Source organism: Lycorma delicatula, chromosome 9 (genome assembly GCF_047948215.1).
Source record: "Lycorma delicatula isolate Av1 chromosome 9, ASM4794821v1, whole genome shotgun sequence".
In the NCBI taxonomy this organism is placed as follows: domain Eukaryota; kingdom Metazoa; phylum Arthropoda; class Insecta; order Hemiptera; family Fulgoridae; genus Lycorma; species Lycorma delicatula.
This window is the reverse complement of record NC_134463.1, coordinates 39051219-39078577: the sequence shown is the minus strand read 5'-3', so window position 1 is coordinate 39078577 and position 27359 is coordinate 39051219. Positions and strand designations below refer to the sequence as shown.

Below are 27359 nucleotides of genomic sequence, written 5' to 3'. Positions count from 1 at the left end.
TAACAGTGAAAGCACATTATCTCACCAAAAACAGAATAACTTGAGCAGACAATCTCATTTAGAAAGGTCATCTCTGTACCATATGCTGGATAAAAAACTTTTTTAACAACAGACTCCAAAAAAAATTGCTCTAAGAAAAAACAATTTTTCCACTATGCCCTAAACACAATCTTTTGAACTTATATTTTTGAAGTTGGTGCCAAATTCTAAAATAAATTATGAGTATACAAGATATTGATTACAAGATTACACGATACAGATCAAAAGATTTGTTTGAATTTGGCACAGACTTCTAAAATAAGTCTCAAGCTGTGTTGAGATCATAGTGAAAAATTTATTTTTTCCTCTTCAGTGCAATTTTTTTTTTTAAAAGGTTTTTAATATACACTTTTTAGATTTGTAGCTGAAATAATCCTACTAAACAGACTGCTGGTAAGAGAAAAAAGTGTTCTTTTCAAAAAAGCAGGCTTGTTCTCTTTTTTTAGCAATGGAATGGAGACAGTTAATTTTATATTGCAAAGTTTCTTGTTTCTTACGTAACCTTTTAATATCTATAGACGGTATGTAAAAGATTTGTACAACAGCAAGTAATAGCATATGCTATTTGTACTTGCTGGCGGATTTAATTTTATTAAAACGAATGCAATTGACTTTCTAACAATTATAAACTGCCTATAAAAGCTTGAATTTTTTAATTTCTTCTATTAAATAGTTGCCATTTGTCTCTTTAATTATTGAATGACCCTCATTTAATGAAATACCTCTAATAAATTATCAACATTAATGATAAATTACTGGCTCATGACAATGTACAATTATTCTGTTTCATCATGTATCATCTCTACTGAAAAAAGATAAGAATTTTTTAATATAATATTTCAAAAAGGACACTAGCTTAATTTTAACATTGATTTGAAATATTTTTCAACAATAATCTCAAATTACAAAAATAAACCTATAAATTCACAACAGATGTTGAATGAGATTTCCTTAAATCTAGATGCAGTTCTTACCTGTTTCATGACATTTGCAGCCAGTTTTATAATAGTTCACTGAATTCTTAAAAATTAGTCTTTAATTCATCAAAAAATGAGGATGCAGGATTATATTAAAAAATCATATTTTTTAAATATCCCCAATAGTAAAAAATTTGATTGGTGTAAAATTGGGAGTCTCAACATCTACATATTTTCTGAGATCAAGAAATTACCAAAGAATTTTTCTAATAAGGCTAGCATTAGTAGAAAAAGGAGGATGGATTATGTCATGATAAACTTCAGTATATAATTTTGTCAAAAGATCATGGTGGTATGTGGTTTATGGTGGCAGGAGAATAAACATCAAATATCAATTTTTGTTTTACTATTTTGACTCTTCAATAGAAATCCAAAGTAAAATCAACAAAGGTAAATGTAATACAGCATCTTAATCCCATTTTTATCCACAAGAAAAGTAATATGCATTTTTTTCAATGGTCTGGTTCCATAAGGAAAACTTTTTATACTTTCTGGGCAGTTGACTTAAATGCTTGTACATCCACCAAAAAGTTCTGATCTACTTTTTATTCTGTCCATTTTCTGTCTCACAAAATTTGCTTTAAATATAACATCATTAATTGTTTAGGAATTGAAGGCCTAAATAATTGTTAACTTCTACCACCAATAGTCCATATTATACACAAACTGTGAATTTTCACAATTTACTAAAAATCACACCTAAACTAAATTAAATTTCAGTAAATTTTAAAAGCTAATATAACCTAATACAATGGGAATACATTTTATAAATTGTAATACAGTTTACTATCTAAACATTTTAAAATGGTTTTGGAGATAGAAGTAATATGATGTTCTTTATAATCATTATTATATTTACCTTTCATAATGGTAATGCAGGAGAACTGATATTACTGGTGCTCATATTAAGAGGTTAAGAAACCCATTTAAGCCAGTAAAATTTGTATGTACTATGTTTGTTCCTAAGTGTTGTTTTTATCAAATTTATTAATACCTGAAGGTGGGTCAGTAGTATGCTATGGCATCCCTTCCACTGCACTTAACATCACTCAGCGACTTCTACACACATCAGCGGCCAAAAGTCACAACAATTAATTTACAATAACTTGCACCGTACCTAATTATGATGTCACTATTATAGTAACAAAATATGTTCTGGTAATTTGTTATTACAAATAAATTTATTTATGCAGAATATTTTGTTCAAGATGTATATGAAGTAATTTATTTATTTATTTCTTGAATGTTTATATATTTTTCAAAGTATGTTAAACTAAGGTTTTGCCATGAATAAAGAGTAACAATGATGTAATACAAAAGTATATGAAATGAGTTGTTTATTATAAATTATAATGTTATGATTTTCTTTGATGTGACAATTATTTACAAAAATTATTTTTAAATAGCACGTATGTACCGGTAAGTGATTCATTGTAATGAATCATTTACTGTAATTATACACAACTGTCTGAAATATTTGGACCACTTACTTTTGTGGAAACCAGTAGTACATATTCTGCCGTTAAAGGAGAGGGGTAGAAATGAGAGAGGGTAGAGGAGGCAAGCAGAGGCAGTTTGTAGAAAGAATCTACCTTTAGATCTTTGATATACTATAGTAAATTTACAGTGAGTATTATTCATTTCAGCTCTTTTTAATGCTAAGTGTAAAATTTGCATATCTTTACTGTTCACATATTTCTATATCTCAATACAAAGATCTTAAACAAATATGAAAACCTTGCACAGGGCCCATAAACATAATTGTTGCTGACTCAGCACAATTGAATAATATTAAAATAAGCACACTAAATTTGACAAAAAAAACATATCCATATTCAACAAATACCACGCGTCAATAATTTACTCCGAACAAACTTTGCAGACCTTCTAACCATTTTGAGACAAGTGCCAACTATGAGAGATGGAGAAAACTGCTTAATAGCTTCCAAATATTTAGACACGTCACATAATAAAATCTATCATTTGATATAATTTTAAATAATGCTAATGAATACTAAAGTTGTTTTTTTAAAGAAATGTACTTGTCAATTAAATAAAAATAAAAAACACAGAACCAATAAACTTATGATTAAATCATGACATATTGTTTTCAGTTGGACCTGTAACTTCACCTTCAGTGACGATGAAAACTTATCTTGTACCTCTCTAAACATAGCTACACAAGAGTGTGAAAGCATAGTTATTTAGTTAAAAAAACTGAAAATTTTTAATAAATTGATAATTTCATTAACAATTTATATTTTCATCATTGAATACCTTTGAAGAATATATATTAAAGTAATAAAGCAAAGTAGGTAGAAATAGTACATTGGCAGGCAATAAAACCTGTGCATGAATTTTGACATTAGATGTATACTTTAAAATAAATGCTATAAAGTTAGGATATTTAAATAATGAGCATGATTTAATTCATAATGAAACAAAAAAGTAACACTAGCAGCTAAAAAAAATTATCACAATTTAATACTTTAGAAACAGTGCTACACACATTTTCATATATAGTATGTTCATCCAAAAAATGTCTTTTATATCACAAAAGAATCGAAATAAAACAATTAGCCTAACTATTAATATTTTTCTTAAAATTCGTTTACTCAATAAAAACGTAAACTTTCAATTCCGGCTCTACGTTTCTTCAAAAAAGCTCAGCAACTCAAAATATTTTTAAAAGAAATTAGTAACAAAATAAAGAATATAACACAGAAATTGGGAAATTATAATAAATAGATTTATGGACGAAGCAGGATTATACTTGAAAACGTCAATATTTTAAGCGACCTTTCTTCTAAAATTAAAAGAAAAGTCATTAAGTGTTTAATAATTACGAAACAATTAGAGTATGTTGATTTTAACGTCCTTAAAGTTGATTAAAATAATTTAACAATTTTTATAGTCCCTGAATAAACAAAACCATGTATTAAGTAGGCATTTAAAATTGAGGTACCGAATAAGACATTTAATCTATACGTTCATACTGAATACAGTACTAATACTGAATACTCAAATGACTAATTAAAAAGTTCATTAAGAAATAAATAAAAATAATTCATACTTGTTAATTCAAATCACATTTTTGATACAGAGAAATTGTTTTACTAACCTCCACCACCTTTATTTAAACGAAAAAATTGTTTTAACTTTTCCATAGTTTTGCTATCTTTATCTTTTGAACTCATTTTTAATAAGTTAATAAAATAGACTACAACAATAAATTAATAAATTCGGAAATTACATAGTACAAAATTGTAAACACAACTCAACAATCATCACGCTTAGCTACTCACCGAAAGTAACTAAACTTTTATTGTACATAGAGGTTTTCACGGTGGTTATGTTGAAGGTACATAGAGATAAGAAAAAATTTTTAGCAATGAATTTTAGTATCGAATAAAGCTCAAAACATACAAAAACAGTTTTTGTTTTTCACAACTCTAGAAAATTTTGTAAAGTATCTTATGGTGGGATCAATTTCTTTTCATGCATCTATATAATTGTGAAAAAATTACTTCAGTCTTACCACAAATAAAGTATGAAACATTAAAATAAATTACTGTAATTTCCAGTCATTAAACCTGCCGAGAAATTACATATTTTTTTGAGAATAAAGTAGAATCCCAAAATAAAAAAAAAATCAATATCTCATTGTAAGAAAAAAGTACAACAATCTTTTGATGTGTCACATTTAAAATAAAATTTAAGTTATTCGTTAACTGATAAAATCTTTCACTATTCAATATTTTCCTTAACATAGTCAACTTTTATTCCGATAGGATTCGTTGGATAATTCTGATGAAAAATCACTTGCGCCCGTAGAGGTAAATATGAAACTTAATCCAGCTACCAATCATATTAAAATTACTTAAAAATAAATTAATAATTTATTTTTAAGTCAAAAATAAAAATAAAATTATATTTTAGACTTACTTTATTCCCACAACTTGCCTTCATTATGAAGATGAAGTTAAGGATACTCCAAACGAAATTGCAGAGTTACTAGCCAATCATTTCGAAGAAGCCAGTAAAACATCTATGTTGAATTTTTTAGAAAGCAAAAAACAAAACTCGAGGTTTTGATAAATTTCAAAACTAAAATGAATTAATCTTGTAATGTATCATTTAAAATAGAAGAGCTTGTGAAAACGTTAAAGAAAATCGGCACACAGCTTCTGGTCCGGGCGAAATTCATTACGCCATGATCAGACAGCTAAGCACCACTGCAAAATTTAGATTGTTAGAACTATATAATCATATATATATGGCAGGATGGATTATTTCCGCGGCAATGGAAAAAGCACATATTGTTCCAGTTCCAAAAAAAGATAAAAATCTGACAGATCCTAATAGTTACCATCATATTTCCTCGATGTTTGCTATGGAAAAAAGTTTTGAAAAATTGATAAATAATCGACTCGTTTGGATTTTAGAAAAATAAAATATTTTATCATCACATCAAATAGGTTTCCGACAATACCACTCAACTACTGATAAAAAGATCAATTTAGAGAATATTATATGTAATAGCTACATCACAAGGAAACATTGTGACGGAGTCTTCTTTGACCTGCATAAGGCTTTCGATATGACTTGGTGTCATGGAATAATGTTAAATTACACGAATGGAGCATTCGCGGCAATTTTCTAGTATTACTTAAACTATATGAACGACCGTACTTTTCAGTTGCGTGTTAAAAATGAATACTCACTAGAAAAAAGTTTTAAAAAAAATATACAACAAGGCTCGCCGGTGGCGGTACCTTGTTCATGATTGCCATCAATAAATTGATATTAGCCACTCCAGTAGAAATCAACTCTACAGTTATGGTAAAGTATAAATTGCAATGAGCGATAAACGTCCTCAACGAAGTTGCAGGGAATAATGGTTTCAAATTTTTACCAGAGAAAACGTGCTGTGTCCATTTCTCTAAGAAGAGAATTCCTAACCGAAATCCTGTTTTGATCATCGATGATCACTCAATACAATACAAGAATAATATACTATTTTTAGGACTACTGTTAAATAAATCCCTTACATGGGGACTGTATATGCAGGACTTGAGTGTTAGATGCAACAAAGCCCTAAACATTACTAAATGCTTATCAAACGTTAACTGGGGCACAGATAAGGAAATATTACTGCGGCTGTATAAAACATTGGTTCGATCGAAGCTCGATTTCGGGTGACAGCGAAATCAGATATGCCACAGGCGCTTTCCGCACAAGCCCGGTGACTAGTTTAATGTCAGAAGTCACTAGTTTAATGTCATAATGCCGCTACATTATAGAAGAGATCCTCTTATTAAGATATGCGGCCAATATACGGGCCTTTCCTACCCATGTATATAATAAAAATTTTAACTCAGAATCGGTCACACACGAATAACAAATTCATATTTGTTAACTGGCGAAGGAAGACCAATGGGCGGTGTATGTAATAAACAGCTTACAGTCAATCATCTATTGGAAGAATATACCACATATGAGGACCTCAGAAAGAGGTAGGATCTAATAAATAATATTGTTGCTGATTTGGAAAATGGTAAAGAAGAAAAGATAGTTGCTTATCTGCACGCCAGCGGACTGTTAACAAGTCTGAAGTCAGTACAAGTAGTTGTTAATAATTCTCTATAAGAAGTAGTTTTTCTACGAACATAAATGTCATTTAATCACCTTGGTATTGTCAACACGTGCGATTTTTTGTTTATTTGTTTATTCATCTATTTTTAATGGGCTTATTTTTGTATTTTATTAAGTTTCAGGGCCCTTTACACCCTATAAGTGTTATCATTGTCTGTTATAATTGTGCTTAAATGTTTAGTGGTTTGTTATTTTGTGTTTTTAAATAAAACATCAGGGCCCCTGTAAGGGTCCTTTACGCCCTTACAGTGTAAAGGTCGTAAAGGGCGTAAAGGCGGTATCGTGGGCTGATGAACCTGATGGTGATTGAAACAATATTTTAAAGAAAGTGACGAGGGTTAACCTTAGAAGTCGATACCCACAAAAAAGATGATAATAATAAATAATAATAACAATAATAATATTAAATTGTTATTATATTATTATTATTATTATAAACTTCAACCTCACGTCCCTGCAATAATATCTACACACACGTCCGCAGCGGGCAACGAACAGTACTTCGGTACACTCACTTATATCGGCCAACGGGGCAATGGTTATTCTCAGGAGTGGTATTCTCAGGAGTTATTCTTGTGGAGTACTGGATTGGCCGTCCCAAGCTGTTCGAGCTGGTGGCGGTTGTGCTTCTCGATTTCACGGGAGCGGAGGGCATGACTACGTCTGTTTTGCCGATGCTGGGCGGAGTGCGAACAGGGAGTGCTCATACCTCTTCCCGATTGTGGAATCGGATTGAGCGTCTGCTCCTGTGAGCTTGCTCTGCTGAAGTCTTGCGCCACCCAGTGTGAGTCAGTCACTTCGGCCCTTGGCAGAGAATGTCCCATGGGTAAGGGTATTGGAGTCCTTACTGCTACGTGCGCGCCCTGGGATGTCGGTATCGTGGGTTAGGCAGTAACTGACTCCCCGACCTGGGTTAAATTTGTAGGAGGCGGCTGACAGGGGGAACCTAGGAGGATCAATGATCCGGGGCAGGCCTAACTGTCTCTCCGGCCGCACCTTATTAATATTAATTGATGAAACATATGATTATGGAATCCTCTACTTCCACAACTTACATAGCACAGGTTCCACGTAAAAACCCTCGTTTTGAATAACCTCTTTCTTCGGAATCGAAGAGTAGGAAAAGTGTCGATAAAGATAAGCGATGATAAAGAGTGCAGAGTTCTGGAAAAGAAGGATCGAACCAAGTTTCGACTAAAGAGTGGTGGACCTTTCCTAAATATCTTGAAAGGCGATCTTTCGAAGATTAGCCCTTTCATGATAGCTCAAGGCATCACGGAAGGAGCTAATGGACGTGTTAAAGAAACAAGAAAGACTGCGACAGTATTATTTTTGAGACCGTCAATGACCTACAGTAATCACGGCAACTCAAGGCAAAGAAGATGGGACTCATCGACATTGAAGTTGACTCACATAATAGTTTAAATACTTCCAAGGGTGCTGTTGTGTGCAGGGACCTGCTAAACTGCACAGAGGATGAAATCATTAAAGAGTTTCATCCTGAAAGAGTCGTTGCATGTAACAGATTGAACACACGACGCAATGCAGAAGTAGTACCCTCCCCGTTGCATGTCCGACGTTCAACCGTCCCAAGTGTCCGGAGAAGATAAAAGCTAGTTTTCATAAATTAGACGTTCGTCCATTTATCCCAACTCCGTTGCGGTGTTTTGGGTACCAGAAATTTGGGTGCACATCTGCACGATGTACAAGAAAGCAAATCTGTGTGTGTGGGGGCCGTTCCACCCTGATGACCGTGCAGGGATCTACCTATATGCATCAATTACCATGGACATCACTCAGCATGATTGCATAACTGTCCAGTTTATAAACAAGAAGTAGCAATCCAGGAAATGAAGAATGTAAATCCCAACCCCGTAGGGGAAAGACACCCGCCTTGTGCAATTGTTGCAACGTTACCGTTGCTACACCATCCCCTCCGTTCCGAACCCTGAGGGGCTTTACCGGAGGTCGTTTTTAGATTCTCTAACTGATTACATTTCACAGTCATCAGTCAGGCCTCGGTCGGGATGTCACCGATGTAAATACCTCCGCAGACATTTGCATCAGTAAAATACATATCAAATTTCGCCTTCACGTAGGCCTCAAACGGACATCTTCATATCCAACCTAACATGATTCCCTCAAAGCAATGTCGGGGAAAAATAACTAACCGAAAACGCGGAAGCGCGAACCCCGCGCCTAGACCAGATTGGACAGCACCGTTCGTGACTGTAAATGCCTCAGAAAACGAATGAGTTTAAAGTTAAATCAGTGCTACATTCATACCAGTCAAAATTATGTTTTACGTAACATAGAAATTCAAACGTACACCCAAATAAGTCGACCAATTTAGGTCACCTAGCAAGGGGAACGAAACTTCATTCCGGTCCGCGCAGGAGCTGGGGACAAACCCTGCACCCACACCCAGTCCCTTAATGATGTCTCGCGTGGCATTACCAAGTCACGATCAGGACCGCAACCGGCGGAGGGAAGCCACGCCCCCGGTCGCACGGGTTACCATACCCCGGCGGCACGGCCACCTCCACCAGCGGGAGCCCAAATTCGAATCACAAACAATACCAATATAACCGTGACACGATGCCAATGCGCCTACCTCCAACAAATCCAATGCCTAAACCGGAACCCTAGCTACCCGGGATCCTACCACGATCAAGTACCTCGATTAAACACCCTCTGCAGACCTACACACCGCAAGGACGCGAAGAAAACCAGCCACTATAGACCACTCCTCCTCGCTGATCATCCAGTTGGTACGGAGATCCAGAAAGGAATGTATTCTTTCAAGTTCCCTAACAGGTTGTGAACGTTCGACCTCGTATCGGGGAAAGACGTAGACGACGTGGTCCACTCCATCATCAGTCCCACAATCCGGGCATTGACACGAATTCACCAAACGAAACTTAGCCAAACTCGCCCGAAAGGCACCATGCCCGGAGAGAAACTGTACCATGCGTGTGGTAAATGTACCATGCGTGTAGCGCAATTCCTGTATGGAATTCGTCTCACCTGACCTGCCAAAACGCAAGGTCACGTGAGCTGACCTTGCGTCAGCATAGTGTGCCTGTATACTGTATTACATACTGCGCCTGTATACAGGCGCAGTATACAGCATAATAGCTTCGTTGACACCTTTGTAAAGGATATGCATGGTACGGTAATTCAACCCCCAATTGGGATGAATGATTCTATGGATTCCATAAAAAGCATCAGCGGCCTTTTTTGCTACATACTGTACATGTTCCTTGAACCGAAAATTCTCATCAAGGATAACACCTAGTTATTTTTGAGCCGTGAAGTACCGAATGGGGAGAACAGCCATCCGAATACGGATTCGTCAGGAAGCAGCCAGTCGGCCCTTAAGCAACATCATTGTGGTCTTCTCTGGGCTGAAAATCATCTTATGTTGGAGACTCCAGAGTCAGAGTGTCTCACAACCATGACCAGCTTGGAACTCTACCTTGTTACACGAATCCCCTTCAATCAATAGCTGCTTGTTGTCAGCATAAGCGACGACACGACAACCACATGGCAACCTTAAACGCAACATGGAATCGAATTCGATGATCCAAAGAAGGGGACTCAGAACACTGTCCTGAGGGCATCTTTTAGTTAAGGTCTTACAAACCTCTGAGCTGCCATCATGCAGGTAAATGGTCTGAATGCTGAAATAACTTGAGAGCACTTCTAATTCATTTCATGTACACTTACGCTTCTGCATCTGAAACAGGGCAGAGGACCACCATAAGTTGTTTAATGTCCCAGATATGTCTAGAAAAATCCCTAATACATATTTACATGAACTAGAGGAAGCTGTATCCATCACCTTTAGTATGTCATCCTCAGTGCACTTGCCTGGTTGGAAACCATACTGGTTGTCCATTACAAATGATCAGTGGCCAATCTAAGATTAATATGCAAAAAAGGAATCTACAGAAAGTTATCTACTATGATGCGAAGAAAATTGTCACTAGTAGATCACTGAAGACTGTGTCCTATGCTGAGGTTGTTGCTTCCCCAGCAGCTCCTGCAGCCCCTTTTAAAACAGGAGTTGTAATCTGATCTGGTATCAGCATTAGCGGAAATGGTCAAACTTATCATTCACTAGAATGTGAAAACTAGACCAGTTAGAGTAACGAGTCATAAACCGTTGCAGAAGGTAGCAGAGCAGATGCTACCAAAACAAGACTTCTTCTCCAGCAAGGATTGGGCCTTCAAACAGTTCTAAAGTGAAGTCAAATGAAGTAAAAGCTTAGTGAAAGCCTGAGCAAACTAAATCACAAACTAAAGTATAGGTTGAGAAAATCCTCACTGAGGGATCTGAGAAGATGGAAGTAAAGATGTTAGATGAAACAGATTTTGAAAAACCTATAATGAAGCCTCCAAATACATGGAAGCCTAAATTAAAATTAAATGAGAGGGGAATCACTTTAGCTGCCCCATATGCTCATGCAGGGAGTGCACTGAGTTTCAACTCTGATGCACTACTGACCACACCATCGAAGCTGGTGTCATCTGATGCTAGCAGCAACAAATCCTCCGTGATTTACTGTGGAGTATCAAAATAATACATCTCTGTGGCCTCAGACAGCCTGCACTTCAAGATTGAGGCCTTCAGGAAGATGGAAAAAAGAAGAAAGGGTGGTCCAAAGGTAAATTTAGGTAATAAAGTTTAAGAAGAAATTAGTTTATATGTGCTTATAGAACTAAGTGTGCTTGATTTTGATTGTCTCTGACAGCATTTCTTTAGAATGAAGTGTTTTTAAATGTTTTAACATAATTCGAAGTGTGTTTAGTGTGTTAGTCAACACTTAAATATTTTTATAGTTACTTAAGTATTTTTAAGTGGCCCTTTACATCCTTATCATCTTATGTCTATTTGGGGTTTTAATATCCTTCAACAAATCTATTACTGGATGATCTGTGATGACAAGACTAGTCTTTAGACTACGTAGCTAGTGATTTTATCAGGGAGGAATAGAAATTTTTTCTTTTTCTTTCTTTATTTGGTGTGGAAAAGGACTAATAATCATAGCAGTTGATGTCTCTAAAATTAAAAAAAAAAAAAATAATAATAATTTAGCATTATTAAACATTATATATATAATGTTTGTATTACATAATCATTAAATGTTATTATTATATTATCATAATATATTATAATATTATTATTACTATTATTATTCTTTATATGTGTTGATAGAAAAGAGATCCAGTTTATGATATCTTACAGCTAAACTCTCAACTCATGGATACCTTTCCATTCTTGGAGTACATCCAGGCAATACAAATTTCTGCCTATGTATGGACTAACACCACAGTAGTAATGGTTTCAATAGAAGCACTAACCTACAATTATTATCTCTTAGAATTTATCAGTGAAGTTATGTAACTTTATTTCTAACATAATTCCTGAAGAAAAAATCTAGTTGTTTAAGTCAGGTGCTGAGCCAAATTGTGGTTCTTTCCATTCCAGTCCACTGACTTGAAAAGATTGCATCAAGCTAGATCCAAGATACACCTAAACTCAAAATGATATAGCTCCATCCCTTCTGCATTTGGGTACTCATTGCTGATAGTAAATTCAGTAACAAAAGATTGGCTGAATTAAATATAGATTTTCCAAACATTTAGCATCAGGTTAACCCCTACAATCTACAATCTTGGATTTTATAAACCTTAAAAATAAAGTACATCTATTCAGTATTATTACCATCAGTGAAATATTGCCTGTTCATGAATTGAACAAGCATTGTTTCAAGTAACTACTTCCATCAATTCAGAATAGAATCTCTGCTGCCAGTTAACATTACTAAAGGCTGTTTATTGTAGTTAATTGTAAAATTTGTGTTTAGTAATTGTTTATGTACAACTCCGTGAATTGTAAAGTAGTGTGGAATATGTGTTATATAGGTGAAGGTATGAAAAATTGTAAGTTGATCTTCACTACTTCAACATCTGTTATAAGTCAGCTACTTCATGGATGATCATAAATGCGTTCTATCTCCTTAACTTTAGTGAATCACTTCAAAACCTGCTCTTCAGTACTCAAGGTTTGTTGCATTTTTTTTTAATTGAGATGTTGTCTTTTAATATCATAGAACACCCTGAGGCCTTTTTGAATTTAAGTATGTTATAATTGATTACAACTATCCTTACATACACTTATGCCATATCCTTGCAATCTATTACAATAGTAGAAAAAAGAAACTTTTCTGTTAAATACTGTAAAGTAATGTTTTTATCTATATATTTTTCTAGTTTGTTGTACTATTTTCTAATAATATTCTATATTGTTTTATTTCGTAATTAAGTTGCTTATTTAGTGTTGTAATAATATTCTTGTGAGTTGTACAACAGATCATTGAATTAAAATGCCATTGCAGGTGAAAATGAAAAAAACCTCTGTTATTTACAAGTCAATTCTTTGAGGTAATGTAATCTAATACTACAACTTAGTAATATATACATTTCAATTCGTATAAGCTCTAAAGGCAGAACTTCCTGCCCAGCCAGTTTACTACTGTTGAATATTTACATGCAACACTGACAATAATAACTCCAGATTTGTCCTACAGTTCATTTATAATGAACTCTTTGATAGATTTTTCCTTTTGTAATTTCCATTATTTATAAGTTCTAAAGACTACACTTTAACAAACAAATGTAGTTGTAATATCACAATTTTGCAGTCATTTCTTCATGAGATTCAGTAATTATATGTGTAACTACTTAAATGATTTGTGGATGAAAGTATGATTAGGTTGTAAATTCTTTTAGTTTTTTTTTACCTTTAAATGTGTAACATAATGTATGAAGTATTATTACCCATTAATTTAATTTAATGTTATTCTAGTAGTTTAGTAAATAATTTATATTAAATAATTAGTGATATTTAGTGTGGCATTTAAAAAAAATAATCATAATCAAAGAAAAATGTATTAATGTTTAATTTATCCTGAGAGTTTTAATAATCTTACATTAAACTATTGATGAGTTTTCTTTGTGTTATCTTGTAGCACAATTATTTCTACTGTGAAAATAATTTTTAATTTCCTATATTGTCAATTTTTTATAAAAAAAAATGGAGATAATTTATTTAATATATGCTAGTAGAAGGTAAGTATAAAATAACAAATTAGTTGGCCATATTGAAGAGGCACTTCACAAAGTGCCAAATTAGATAACACCCAAAAATATAAACTGTATATAATATGTGCATTTTAACCTAGCAACACTGTAAGAATTTTGTCAGTGGTCAATTTTCAAAGCCATAACTTCTAAATTACATGATATTCTAAATGTAATGTTCATTACATTTCTAATTCTTGTACAATAATGATATTCAAATATTCAGAAACTAAATGGAGTTTAGCAAATAAGGTTTATAATTAATAAATTAAAAACTGATTACAAAGATATATGTATTTCTCCTTTATACAATTTTAATTCATTTAATAGGGATATAATATAAAATAAAAACATAAAATTTCTCAGAAGCTACTACAGCATGTAAAGTTGAGTATGATGAATATGGTGCAATCCATTTCACAATTTATGTAAACAATTACAAGATTCACTACCATTAACAAGTCAATGAAAAATATTTACAATATTATTACCAGTGAAACTAAAAACAAAAATCTTTATAAAAAAATTGTAGCCAAAATTTTTTAGTTTGTAAATTTTGTTCGTTCAAAATTATAGATAGTCTTTGTTATTTGAATATACAAACAGATCTGGCTGATAAAACTATTGCATAATGAGTTAATTTAAAATCAAGAACTAAGACAATGACTGATAATTTTTTTATTCCCTTTATTAATATCATTCTAATCACTTTAAGAATTGCTCTCTGATTGTGGAATGTTCCACATTTCTCGGAAGGAAGAAATATAGGGAGACAATTGATTCAGTTGCTGAAGCAGTAAAAGGTTCAGATGAAGTAACATTACTTGATGTAGATCCTAGTTCAACTAATAGAACAGGATATTTGACTGAAGGACCACCATCAGATGCTGTGGTGTATAGTTCTTAATGATACTATTATTACCTTGAAGATTGATATGACCAAGCACACAGGTGAATAATATCCTCAACTTGGAGCTATGATTATTTTTCCTTCTATTCCTGTGAGAAATATCACAGTTGAACACTGTCTTAAGTGTACTAAAAATAACTAGTGGTTGAACTTCAGCTAAACATGAAATACAGAATACAATCTTCCTATGACTCAATCTTTTTTTATTACCAATCTACTTTTAAGTAGTATTACTATTTTTTAAGTCAGTATTTTCCTTCTTATCAAAACCAAACCTTCAGGTTTAGACAGTCTAATGATTCATTTCAGTATTTTTGAGTCTTATTTACTAGAACTGTACTGGTTGATTTGTACATCATAAATTTCATGGTAAAGAAAATGTTGTTAACCATTCTTTAAAAATATTAAATTGAGTAAATAACAGAATCATTTGTAAACAAATACTCAAGCATGAATACAAAAGTATACACATCTACATCAGAAAAATATATTTGTAGGTTTTATGGAATTTAATAAGATTTTTTCTTTCACAAGGTAAGATTATGTTTTTCACATTAGTAAATATTATTCCTTTATTTTTGCACTTTAGTTATTACTCTGTTGATAATAACAATTTATCAGACATAGTTTATTGTCAAAAACATTAAATTATCAAAATTGACTAGGGTATTAACATTTCTCTATTAAAAAATAATTAAATTGCAATACGTTGAGTGAAGTAAAATATTATTTTTGATTAATATCTAAATTACCACAATACAATTAATTTTTGAATTATAATTTTAATGTCATTATTATACAATATGATGGTGTAGAATTAAAACAATCTGTTGGAACAGATTCAACATGTGATTCTGGTGTAATAAGTAAAGAATTATGTTTTATACATATACATATATATTATACATTATTCTTATAATTTATATCATGATTAATATTTTTATTATCACAATTTTTTACTAGTTTTTCAGCGTTTGATTTTTACTTTTTATTGTGATCTGGAGGAAAGTTGTAACAACCACTAATGAAAACTTTTATTATTTTTTCAGAGTTATTTCTTGATGGTTTTGAAAAACAAAAATTTGATTTAAAAAAATGTTTAAACTGATCTCTGTTTTTTGTATTATTACCGATAGATTTGTAATCAAAAATAATATTGTTTTCATTTTTTTCAGTAGTATTACACCATTCAGAAATGCTTTTATTTCCATTATTTAAAATTATATAAAATGGTTCATTCATTGATGTTTTTTTGCATAATGAATTCAATCTTTTTTTAATTATATTACTAGTAACTAAACTCTTTTTATTACTATTTGTTTTACCTATATATTTGTCTTCTGATATAAAATTTTTCTTTTCATTCTTTAAAAGAATATAAACATATTCTTCAGGTGAAATTTGATCTGATTCTCTATTTTCCTTTACAGTAGTAAGCAAATCACTAAAAATATTATAATTAGGTCCATTCTTATATTTATCATTATATCTTTTAAAGTTAACTAAAGAATTAGATGTTCTTGAAAAAGGTGGTTTGTTATTTGGTAATTTGTATTTTTTGTTACTATTATCTTTATCAGCACCAGATTGAATCGGCATTAAACTTGTTGGATATGAATAATGGTTGTATTTGTAATATGTAATTTTGGGTGTATCTTCCTTTTTGTCAAAAGTGAATGTTCTAGACAAAGGTAATTTAGTGTCTGATTTCAGTATTTTTATATCTTGTTTATTAGTATCACCATTGTTTAAAACATAACTGATAGATGTAAGATAATTTGAATGCAAATCCTCTTGTTTTTGGGTTTGATTTTTAGCATGAACAGGAGCAGGAGTCAAAACTCTTAATCTGACATTTGATCGATTCAGTGTTTTAGTACTATCTTTAAAATTATTAGTGATATATTTGGTCACTGATGAATTATTAAATCTTTTTTCCTGTAATTCCTTGTTTTGATTTTTATAGCCTTCATAAATAAAAATTGTTCCGTAAGATGTGTCATTCTTCTTTGTATTATTTGTATATCTAAATATATCAATAGCGGCTATTTTAGAATAAGCAAAACTTCTACTCAGATTTTTTCCATTTTGATCTTTAAATGGTTTTACAACAAAAATTATTCCATAAGGAGGAATTTCATTCACAGTCAATTCACTCTTAATTTTAAAATGGTCATCCATGTTATTTGAAGTTTTATAACTATTGTTTAAGTTTTTATTAGATTTTTGTTCAAATTTTCCATAATCATTAGATTTTGTATTTAAAATTGTTTTATTTGATTTATAATCTATGTTATTTTTAAAATTAAAATTTTCAGATTCATTTAATTTTCGATGTATTGTTTCATTTAATTTTTGTTTTAGATTATTTAACTGTGTTTCCATTTTATCAGGAAGAGTATTTTTATAAATAAGAATTTGATTTGCAGATTCTGTTTTATTTAAATCTGGCTGAATTTTTTTATTAGATTTTTTATTTGTTTTGTTTAATTGTTGTTTCATTTTATCAGAAATTCTATAAACTTGAATATCAGTTTGTTCAGGGAACTTTTTATTATTTAATTTTTCATTTGTTTGATTAAAATTTTTGCCCATTTTATTAGGATTATTTTCAAAAATTTTCATTATATTTTCTAGCCCTGAGTTATTAAACTGTGAAATTTTATTCTTATTATTTTCATTTTTATTCGGTATGGTCAATTGTTGCAAAAATGTTTTTTTTGTTATATAATACATTTCATCTTTTGGCAAAGGTTTTCTTTCAGGATTTACTGTATAGTATAAAGAATGTTTTGCTGAATAGGGATAAGTAAAATTTTCTTGATTGTGGGGTAATAGACTGTAATAGTACTTAATTATAGGTGTAGCAGTTTGATTTTTATTCAATCTATTGTTTGAGTGAAATCTTCTGTCCTCTATACTTTTTTTTACCATTTTAGAATTGTCTGAATCAAGAGATTGATTTTTAGCTTTAATTTCAATAACTGGAAGAGAAATCATCACTGCTTTTCCACTTTTGTACTTAATTACGGGTGAAGAGCTTACAGTCTCAAATTTGGCGGCATCTTTGTTTATATCAATTGTTTTTGGTACTGTATGTGATCCATGATAAGATAACTCATAAATATCATAAAAATCATAATTATCCTTGGCTGTATCTTGTGAAAGAATTCTTCTTGGCTCCATTTTTGAAATATTATCATACCAGGGATCATAGTAATCTGTATTTCTTTCCAGTCTCTTTTTTCCATTTTTATTTGTATTATTATTGTCATTCAAAACAGCTTGTTTTGAAAAAATATGATTTATTCTTGTGTCAGTTGCATGTTTTATATTTCTTAAATTTTTATAACTGCTGTTAGAAATATTATTTATATTTTGTGTAATTAATGGTATGTTGTATGATGATTTACAACTTGTTAGAGCTAAACCTTTTTTTTTTAAATTCATGACTACATTTTCATTTTCAATTTGAGGATTTGGTCTAATTGAAATTTCATAACAAATGTAAATTTCATCAACAAATATAATGAGCTTCAGGAAAAATGACCTAAGAAAAGCATTTGATTTGATGAAATATAAACATAATTAAAACAATATTTGAAATGTAAACATAATTCCATAATAAATAAAGTAATATAAGAAAAAAATATATTGGCTATTGGCAATACTATTATCACAGTTTTCAGTGCTTCAGCCGGCCATTGTGGAAAGGGTTAAAATGATTGTACTTTATCTATGTTGGTAGTGTATTATGAAAATATGAAACAATAACTACTTGTGTTAAAAAAATAGCTGCTACATTACAATTGGGATTTTTGTTTCCCAACCCTTATCATCTGTTGGTGAGTCGCCAGCATCAGATGTTATATATCTCTTTACCAATCTAAAGGTGTCCAAGCAGTAAGACTATAAACAAATAACCATAGTCCTATAAAACTAGATACTGTATGGTCTCATACCAGTTCCCATCTTTGTAATTTTCAGGTAGGAGCAGTGAAGGAAGGTATTTTTTTCCTATATCCACATCATGTTCTGCAGAGTGGGCCCCTATTGTTATAACTATAGTTATAATAATTATAATATATTTTTATTATTAATTTAGCATATGTGTTAATGTTCGAGGCACTGTATGCTGTCTATCAATCTATTGAAATGTATGTTGCGGTCTTCGCTGTCACCAATATCAAGGTGCTTAGATGACTTTAATTTAATTAATTAGAGATCTGACGTTGACGTTTTTAGCAGGAAGTTACATGCTTTCAGGAATTCTGTCTATTCATTTTTAAATGAATATAGTGCATTAGGGTTTACTACTGTGTACAGTGAGTAGCTGCCATTCTGGTTGGCCATTGAACTGAGTAGGTGGTCAATATAAGGGCGGTGGACTCCCTTGTGCGGTTTTAAATTAATTATGTTAATAGCATGTAGTATGATACTTCATGGTCTGTCTAGTTATGACGATATTATTTGTAAAGTATATGCAAGAAATATTTATACTTACAACTGTTATTATTATATTTTTATTTGAAATTACCTGCTTGTTTTTAAATTTACATGTTTGAACATATATTTTTAACTGTGTTGTATTGGTGAGTTAATTTTTGTTTTTAATTACGTGTATAAATGTTAGGTTTTGCATGTTCAACTTTAATTGTTAGGCACTAGATGTTAGGTTTTGAATATTTAGATCTTGTGGGATTTCTTTATTTATATTCCCCCTGACACAAGTACCGTCAGGTAAGTGTGACCCATTAAGGTTTTTCATGACTGTTCTATCACACATCTTCTGTTCGTTGTTAGAGCATCCTACTTTCATGCTTACAGTAGGTTTTTTTCATGGAGGTTGGGATAGCTATAAGAGGAGAGAGAAGGCCATAGGAAAAAGAAAAAATCATTTAAATTTTTTTTATTTTTCTTGAGATTTTAGGGGCATCGACTACTTTGGTCAATTGTCCCTTTCCACATAAAAAAATTTCTTTCCTATCCCAGTAAAATCATTTGTGAAGTAGTCAGAAGACTGGTCTTGTCAATATATGTGATCTAATAAAAACTTGTCATGGGATGTTAAAATCCCAAAAGAAACACAAGATGACAAGGGCCACTTAAAAAACTTAAAACAAACACATTAATAACATATCAAAACTCATTATAAAACAGTAAAATAGACAAACCATTTCTATTGAAATGTTATCAATCATTTTATCAGAAACACATTAGAACTTACTTCCTCTTAAGTTCTGTTGTCTAGGTTTACCTTTAGGCCATCCTTTTTTCTTTCTTTTTTCCATCTTTCTGAAGGCCTCAGAGTCAAACTCCCTGGTGTATGAGGCCACAGAGATGGATTTTTCCGATCCTCTGCAGTAAATCATGGAGGATCTCCTGCTGTCAGCGTCAGATGATATTGGCTATGATGGCGCGGTAAAGAGTACATCAGAGTTGAGACTCAATGCACTCCCCATTAAAGTATATGTGGTGGCTGAAATCCTGACCCTCTTCCCTATACGCCTCCGTGCTGTCGGGGGCTCCATTTTTGTTTTTCCTAGATCTTCTTTTTCGAATACTTTTATTTCTATTTTCTCTGTTCCCTGTACAGGGATTTTTGCAATTTATACTTTAGCTACAGGCTTTTTGTCCATTTTCTGTTCACTGTCTTTCACTTAGGAACTGGTTGAAGGCTCATTCCTTGATGGAGATGAACTCTTTTGTTCAATAATGTCTGTTTTCATCTTTGATAACTTTGGGCTGCTTTCTCTATTTGGTCGACTCTTGAACTTCTGATTAATGATCTGTTCCACTAAATTGGCTAAGGCAGGCCAGTTATCACATCCTTTGGTTTAAAGGTGGTCCCAGAGGTGGCAGCAACCTTTGCATAGGATGTGACCTTGGGTGATTAGCTGAGGATGATTTTTCTTGTCTTGAAGTAACTGAGCTTTTGAATGGTCTTTACGTCCTGGTTTTGCCACTTCTTCTTTGTATTTTGGATAATTTCTTGATCTCGTTGAGTGATGACCATTAAGTTGACACAAACTGGTGGATCCCTATACAAGTCATCTGGGTGTAATGTGTCTCTGAAAACAGACTTGTTTCCTCATGCATCACACTGCTGTTTGTCTAAACCCCTGGCATCAAAACACCGCAGCAAAGTAGTGATGAAAGGACAATTACCAAATCTATGAAATTCAGCCTTATTTTTTCCAGGCACTTAAGTTTATTGAACAATAGAACATGCGACACAGAGGGTAAAACCTCTTCGTTGCGTCATCTGTTTAATCGTCAACATGCAACAACACCTTGTGCATGAAACTCCTCAATGATTTGTGTTTCAATGCAGTTTAGCAAGTCCCTGCACACGACAACAACTTTGGAAGTATTAAGCGTACCGTATGGAACATCCTCAATATCGAATAGTCCAATCCTCTTGGTTTTTTCTGCTTCTTCGCCTGTGAAGAAGAGGCTCTCAGGATGAGGGTTTTACATCTGCCTTAATCTGAGTTCAGTTGAAATCACCATGTTTAACGAAAATGGATATAATTGTGACTCATGCATACTGAGAAAACATAGGATGATGGTGATACAAATGTTAAGACATTTAAATCTTATTCCATTGTTTCACGCATATCTGATGCTGAATCTACGCTTCTGAAGAGAGACTGTTGGCAGCAAAGAGTAATGTTTGATCCTTGTCATTAAATTCATCTAATTTGGTGCTGCATACGCTTATTGTAGATAGTTTTCACAATGTGCTTTCCTATTTTTGTAGTGAGTTGTCTTCAGTAAGACAGGGAATCTGTGTTCTGTGCAAAAAAAACTCCTGTCCTCAAGCAGACCATGCTTGAACTTGGTGCTTGTATTAAAAGTTAATGTATGACGCTGGACTATTCACAGATTGCGAAGAAATGACCTCAAAATAATAATAAAGATAAGGCAACTAATTCTAGTTCAAATGGTAATTCGAGTCTGGATGACAATGTTTTTGTTCATTTTGCTGGTAAGTTAAACAAAAATGTAATTGACGATGGTGCAAATATTGCTGCCCAGAAATAAATAAAAACAAACACGCGCAACAATTCATCCTTGATAGATTAAGGTTTGGACCACATCAAAATAGAATGGATAGCTCAACTGATGTGGTTTTAAGAAAGAAAAAATCCAAACTATTTCGTAATGAAGTTAAGTCCTTTTGACAGAGGATGTCAACAATGAAACCAGTTAAGGTTGGGTCGAATGTCTCCTTTGTTAATCTTTTTTGCCTGAGGAAGGCGACCTTGTTTGTGTCGAGATTTAAACCTTTGGTCTCTGTTGCTATGGTAAATAATTTGTTAAAACCCCTGGAACTTAATTATTCTAAATGCATTCGATTAAAGACAAAATTTGACTCCTATAACTTGAGTAGATGTTTATGAGTTCGAATTTGACAAGATTAATAATCCTGCTATTTGACCTCAGAGTGTTTTCTTAGCATCATTCTACGGAAGACTCAAAGAGAACTCCAAATATCAAGAAGATGGTTTCAGTATGCCTTTGGAGGTAGGGCAATCCCAGATAACACATACCTACTACTAGAATGTTAGAGAACTTCACACTTAGAGCAGTGAAGGTTTTTCCTCTGTGGAGTGGCTTCTGTTACTCTATCAGAGACTTGCTTAGGTGAGCAACACATGAATTTGACTACTTTCCTAAACTGTTCGTTGTTTTCAGGGCTGATAGACATTATAGTGGGGTCACCCGCCGAGGCGGCGGTGTTTTACTGGCCGTAGATAAAAGCATTAAGTGTTTTCGGAGAAAGATCTCAAGTTGGTTGATGAGATAGGCGGTATGGATCAAAGTTCCCTGTCTGGGCAAAAAACCTTTCAATTTCTAACTTTTATCTTTCCTGGTTTTTATCTCCTACGATTTTGGAAAATTATTTTAAATTCTTTTGGATGTGTTGGATGTACTGCGTTATGATGTAATTGTTTTAGATGATTTAAACTTTCCTGGAATTTTGTGAACATCTAGAACTTGTCATCATAATATTAATTCTAATATAATTCTAAATGCATACCGAGATATATTTTCGAATTTGGTGATCTCGCTGGTCTTGAAATAGTATCCTATAAGGATGAAGATTTTATCATGAATCAATCTGTTTTCGACCTAGTTCTATCTAATATTGCTATTGCTTTAAATTTTGACGTGGATCCCCTGGTTAAGATGGATCAGCTTCATCTGCCGTTTACAATTTCAATTAAGGCATTTAAGTTTATCAATTTCAATGAACCTAGAGCCACAAGAAATTACAGTCATGGCGATTACCTGAGTCTCTATGCTGAAATTTCTCAAACGGCTTGGAGTAATGTTTTGCTTAATATCAATGTTGACACAGCAACAGTAGAGTTACAAGATATAATTCTTAAATCCATTAACAATAATGTTCCTGTTGTTGAATTCCATGCCAACAATTTTCTGATTTGGTTCTTTAAAAAACTTATTAACCTGATTAAAATGAAGAAGAGATTGAAAAATTTGACTGATATTCTCCCTTTAAAATTTCTGGCCTCACTGCCCTTATGAACAATTTTCGCTTTTGAGGAGATTAGTCAAGGCTACTCTCTGGCAGGATAAGTTGATTTAATGCTCAACGGTGCAAGAGTGAACTTCACAGCAAGCCTTCTAATTTTTGGAAGTTTGTTGTGAAAAATAAGGCTGATACCAACTGTGCTGTTGCTCCAATTACCGAAGGTGAACTCTTGACGGATTCTTGGGCAGCATTCAAGGCGTTTGGAGAACACTTTGAGTCAGTCTACCAGAAGTTTTACCTCAATGACGAATAACCTTTTCTGGCATTTTCAGCTTTAAACATTACGAAAATTACATCTCCTTCCATCTTGGCAAGTGACATGATGAATGCAATAAAAGTGATCAATGAAAAGTCTTCTGTAGGTATTCTTGGGCTTCTGGAATTCATAATTAAGGGCATTGCTAACCTATCGCTCTAGTTTTTGCATCTGTATTTTCCTGGGTCTCACAAGTGATTTTTTCCCCTCCACCTGGAAAAAAGCCTTGGACACTTCTATCTGCAACATGCTATAGCTGAGATACCTTTAATGCAGAATCAACGTCCTTTGCCAGTCCTTCCCATTATATCTAAAATCTTAGAGAATTGTCTTTCAAAATATCTATTCTTACATCCAGCACATTCTTCCTACTGCAGCACGGTTTCAGAAAGGGCTGATCAACATTGTCCAATCTGGCAGCAATCTTGGCAATAACAGGCCCTGCATTTCAACAGCAAAAACAAGTAGATGTGGTATACTTTGATTTACAAAACGCATTTGATTAAGTGTATGTTCACTTGCTGCTTCAAAAGCTGCTCAACTCTGGATTTAGTTTGCAGTATGACAAATGGATAAAGTCTTATCTTTAGGGTGGAACTTTCTCGGTGTGTTATGCTGGCAATATTTCTCATTCTCTTTGTATGTCTTCTGGGTTTCCCAAGGATCAAATTTTGGCCCCTTCAGTTCCTTTTATTCATTAATGACATTATTGATGTAACTGATTGCAAATTTCAACTGTGTGCAGACGATTTGAAATTAAATAGTATAATTAATATTTGCACAAGACGATCATCATATTTTACAAAATAATGCTAATAAAATCTGTGATAGGGCACAAACCAATTCTATGCCTCTTGACGTGAAAAAACTCTGGTTATATCATTCTAAAGAAAGACTTTCACCTCATATTACAGTTGCAGCATTGGAGATGTACCTATAAATTGAGCACATGAGTGAAAGATCTAGGAATCTTACTAGACAATAAACTTCTCTTAGTAAAACACGTGGAGAGGATAGTTAGAAAAAAATAGGAGATATCTTGTTCTCTTACAATGTATGGAACATTAACTTTAGGTGTGTGAACACCTGTGTTCTTTTATACAAGTCAATTGTGAGGTCTCATCTTGAATATAGTATAGTAATTTGGAATTGTGACCGAGAATACACCTCTATTATGATTGAGAGTGTTTAGGGAAGGTTTCTCTTGTGGCTTAAAAGGAAGTTTCATTTCCCGCCATCTGTGACAAAAGAATGTATCTGATAAGCATTCAACTTTCCCCTTCTTGCTGATAGTAGATATCTGAGATGCCCTGCATTTTTGTCATCTGTTGCATGGTAAATTTGTCCAGGAATCATTTACAGATTTGTATACCTTGTTCCTCATTAAGGAATCGAAAATTGTTTTTGTTAGATCAAATGATGTGTCAACTAATCAGTGATGTGGAGAGGTATGCTTACAATGCTTACAATAAGGAGATTGACTTCTTTCAGTTCAATGAAAACAAATTCAAAAGTAAAATTAAGGAGGTAATATTCTCACAGGTAATTAGTTCTATACTGTTTGGTTCCCTATATTGATTATGCAATAGGCCAAGGCTGAGATAGTTAACATAATAATGGACTTTTATTATAATAATATTGTTTGTGTTCTGCTTTTTCTGGTGGAATGTGTTTAATAGTGGTTGTCTTTGTTTTCTTTTTTCAAATTATAGTCATCTGTACATAAATGTTTTTTGTTGAATGTACAGTGTACACAGGCCTAAGTAGCTCTTCTGTTATATTAAATAAATTATTATTATTATTATTTCACATTTTCACAATCTTTTACTGGTGACATTCTCTAAACTCGGAGTAATTTGTACCAACAAGATTAGGCTTGCTATTGTTGACTAAGTGTGTTCTGAGCAAGATGGCAGGTGTCAGTTATCACGTTGTTTTGCATTAGCGCGTGGGTCTTCCACACTAGCTCTTCAGTTTTTCAAGACTGTTGTGCAAAATAAATGGTAATATTTCCTCCACAGATATAATTACTAGGATTATATAAACCTCTTTTTGATTACACATTTCCTTAGTTTCAAAAGCAAGATCTGTATATTTCTGCAGCTTCTCAATGTGTTTAATGTTGAGATTGTTACTTGATGGGATGGCTACATCTATCTATTAGGTAAGTTACTTTTTCAATTTTATCAACTACTACTACATCTGGCTTATTACAGTTGATGGGTTTTGGTGTTATAATTGCTTGGTTCCAGAGAATTTGCATAATTGTTTTCCAAAAAGGAGGCTGGTTTGTAAGTATTGTATGGCTTATTTTGAAACTCTTGTATCTGTTGCAATGTTCTATGAGTACAATTTTCACCACATTGTTGTGCCTCCTGGTTTACTCTGTCAGAGCAAGAATTGGACAGCCAGTGATTATATCATCTATTGTTTAATTTTATAGCATACATAGCCTACATTTGTTGTTAATATTTTTTTTAAGAATAAATTTCTTAAAACTTCTTGTTGCTACTACTTGATCCTGTTTGCTACATATAAACCCCTGTCTTGGAATGTAACTATCTTGCACAAACCAAGTATTTGAAGCTGTTTTATCGACTTCTTCCTGGTCTAGGTGGTGCCTATGTCTGCCATGCATCTCTCTCCTTCCCCAATCTAGAATTTCATGCGTTGCTCTCTGCTCTCTTTCTAGTGTTCTATGTTTTTGGTCCTGTTGGCTAGGTCTAATGGCATGTAGTTTTGGTCTGTCATTATGATGACCTGATAAAAGGGGTGCTGCTTGTTGTTGAAGTAATTCCTTAAGTTTTTGTTCTGTTCACAGCATAGATTTTTAATATATATATATATATATATATATATATATATATATATAGAGTACTCCTCTTACACCTTCCTTTCTGGGTAGCTTGAATCGTTCTTTTGGTAAGTGGATGTGGTGGGACTTTTCTTGGTAGAATACTTTTCTAGTGAGTGTGTTTAACTCATCTAACTTTGCTTTGCTGTACTTTATTACACCTAATGCATATGCGTGAGTACTGATACTGCATATGTGTTCACTGCCCTTACTTTATTTCTCCCATTAAGTTCTGACTTTAAAGTTAATTTTAACCTCTTTTCATATGGTTTCTTAAGTAATTCTTTAATGGATTTGTGCTCCAGTTTTATTGTCTGATTGCATCCTAAGTACTTGTACAATTCCTCTTCTTTCATTGCCTCTATGCTACCTTGGGTCTACAAGTTGTAATTTTGTGTCTGGTGGAACTTTCCCTTTACAATGGTGTATAGCTTGCATTTACTTATTTCTAGCTCCATTTTCATGTTTTTGCTGAACATTTCGACTAGTTGGAGTAGTTGCTGCAGCTGATATTCAGTCCCTCCATAAATCTTTAAGTCGTCCATATAGAATAGGTGTGCCAGTTTGTAATCTTCCACTTGCAATCTTATATTGTAACTGTACTTGTACTTCTTTAGTATGGTTGAGAGCAGGTTAACAGCCATACAGAACCAGAGCAGACTTAGGGGTCCCCTTGAAATATTCCTCTATTTACGTTTATGGATTTTGTTTGTATTTTTCTTGTCATATGTCACACTGTTTGCAATTAGTATTTGTTCCAAGCACTCAATGCATGCCTCAAGAATCTAATCAACTTGATAGGTTTCTAAGATCTTCGTCAGCCATGAATGTGGCACGCTATCGATTGCCTTTTTATAGTCTATATAGGTCATCCATAGTTTCCTTTTGGTGTATTGAGCCTGTTGCGTGGTTACCGAATCTATGGTTATTTGCTCTTTGCTCCCTCTTGTGATGTT

General features: G+C 32.9%; 1 protein-coding gene across 2 annotated transcripts in view; it reads right to left on the bottom strand.

Moving 5' to 3' along the window:
• Positions 1 to 4330, bottom strand: part of gig (TSC complex subunit tuberin) — a 242397-nt gene extending 238067 nt beyond the window's left edge. For both annotated transcript variants that reach the window (XM_075374599.1, XM_075374600.1), the window contains exon 1: positions 4138 to 4330. In XM_075374599.1, coding sequence (XP_075230714.1) covers positions 4138 to 4213 — 76 coding nt within the window. In that variant the 5' untranslated portion in view covers positions 4214 to 4330. The remainder of the gene's footprint in view (positions 1 to 4137) is intronic.
• Between the last annotated feature and the right edge of the window lie 23029 nt (positions 4331 to 27359).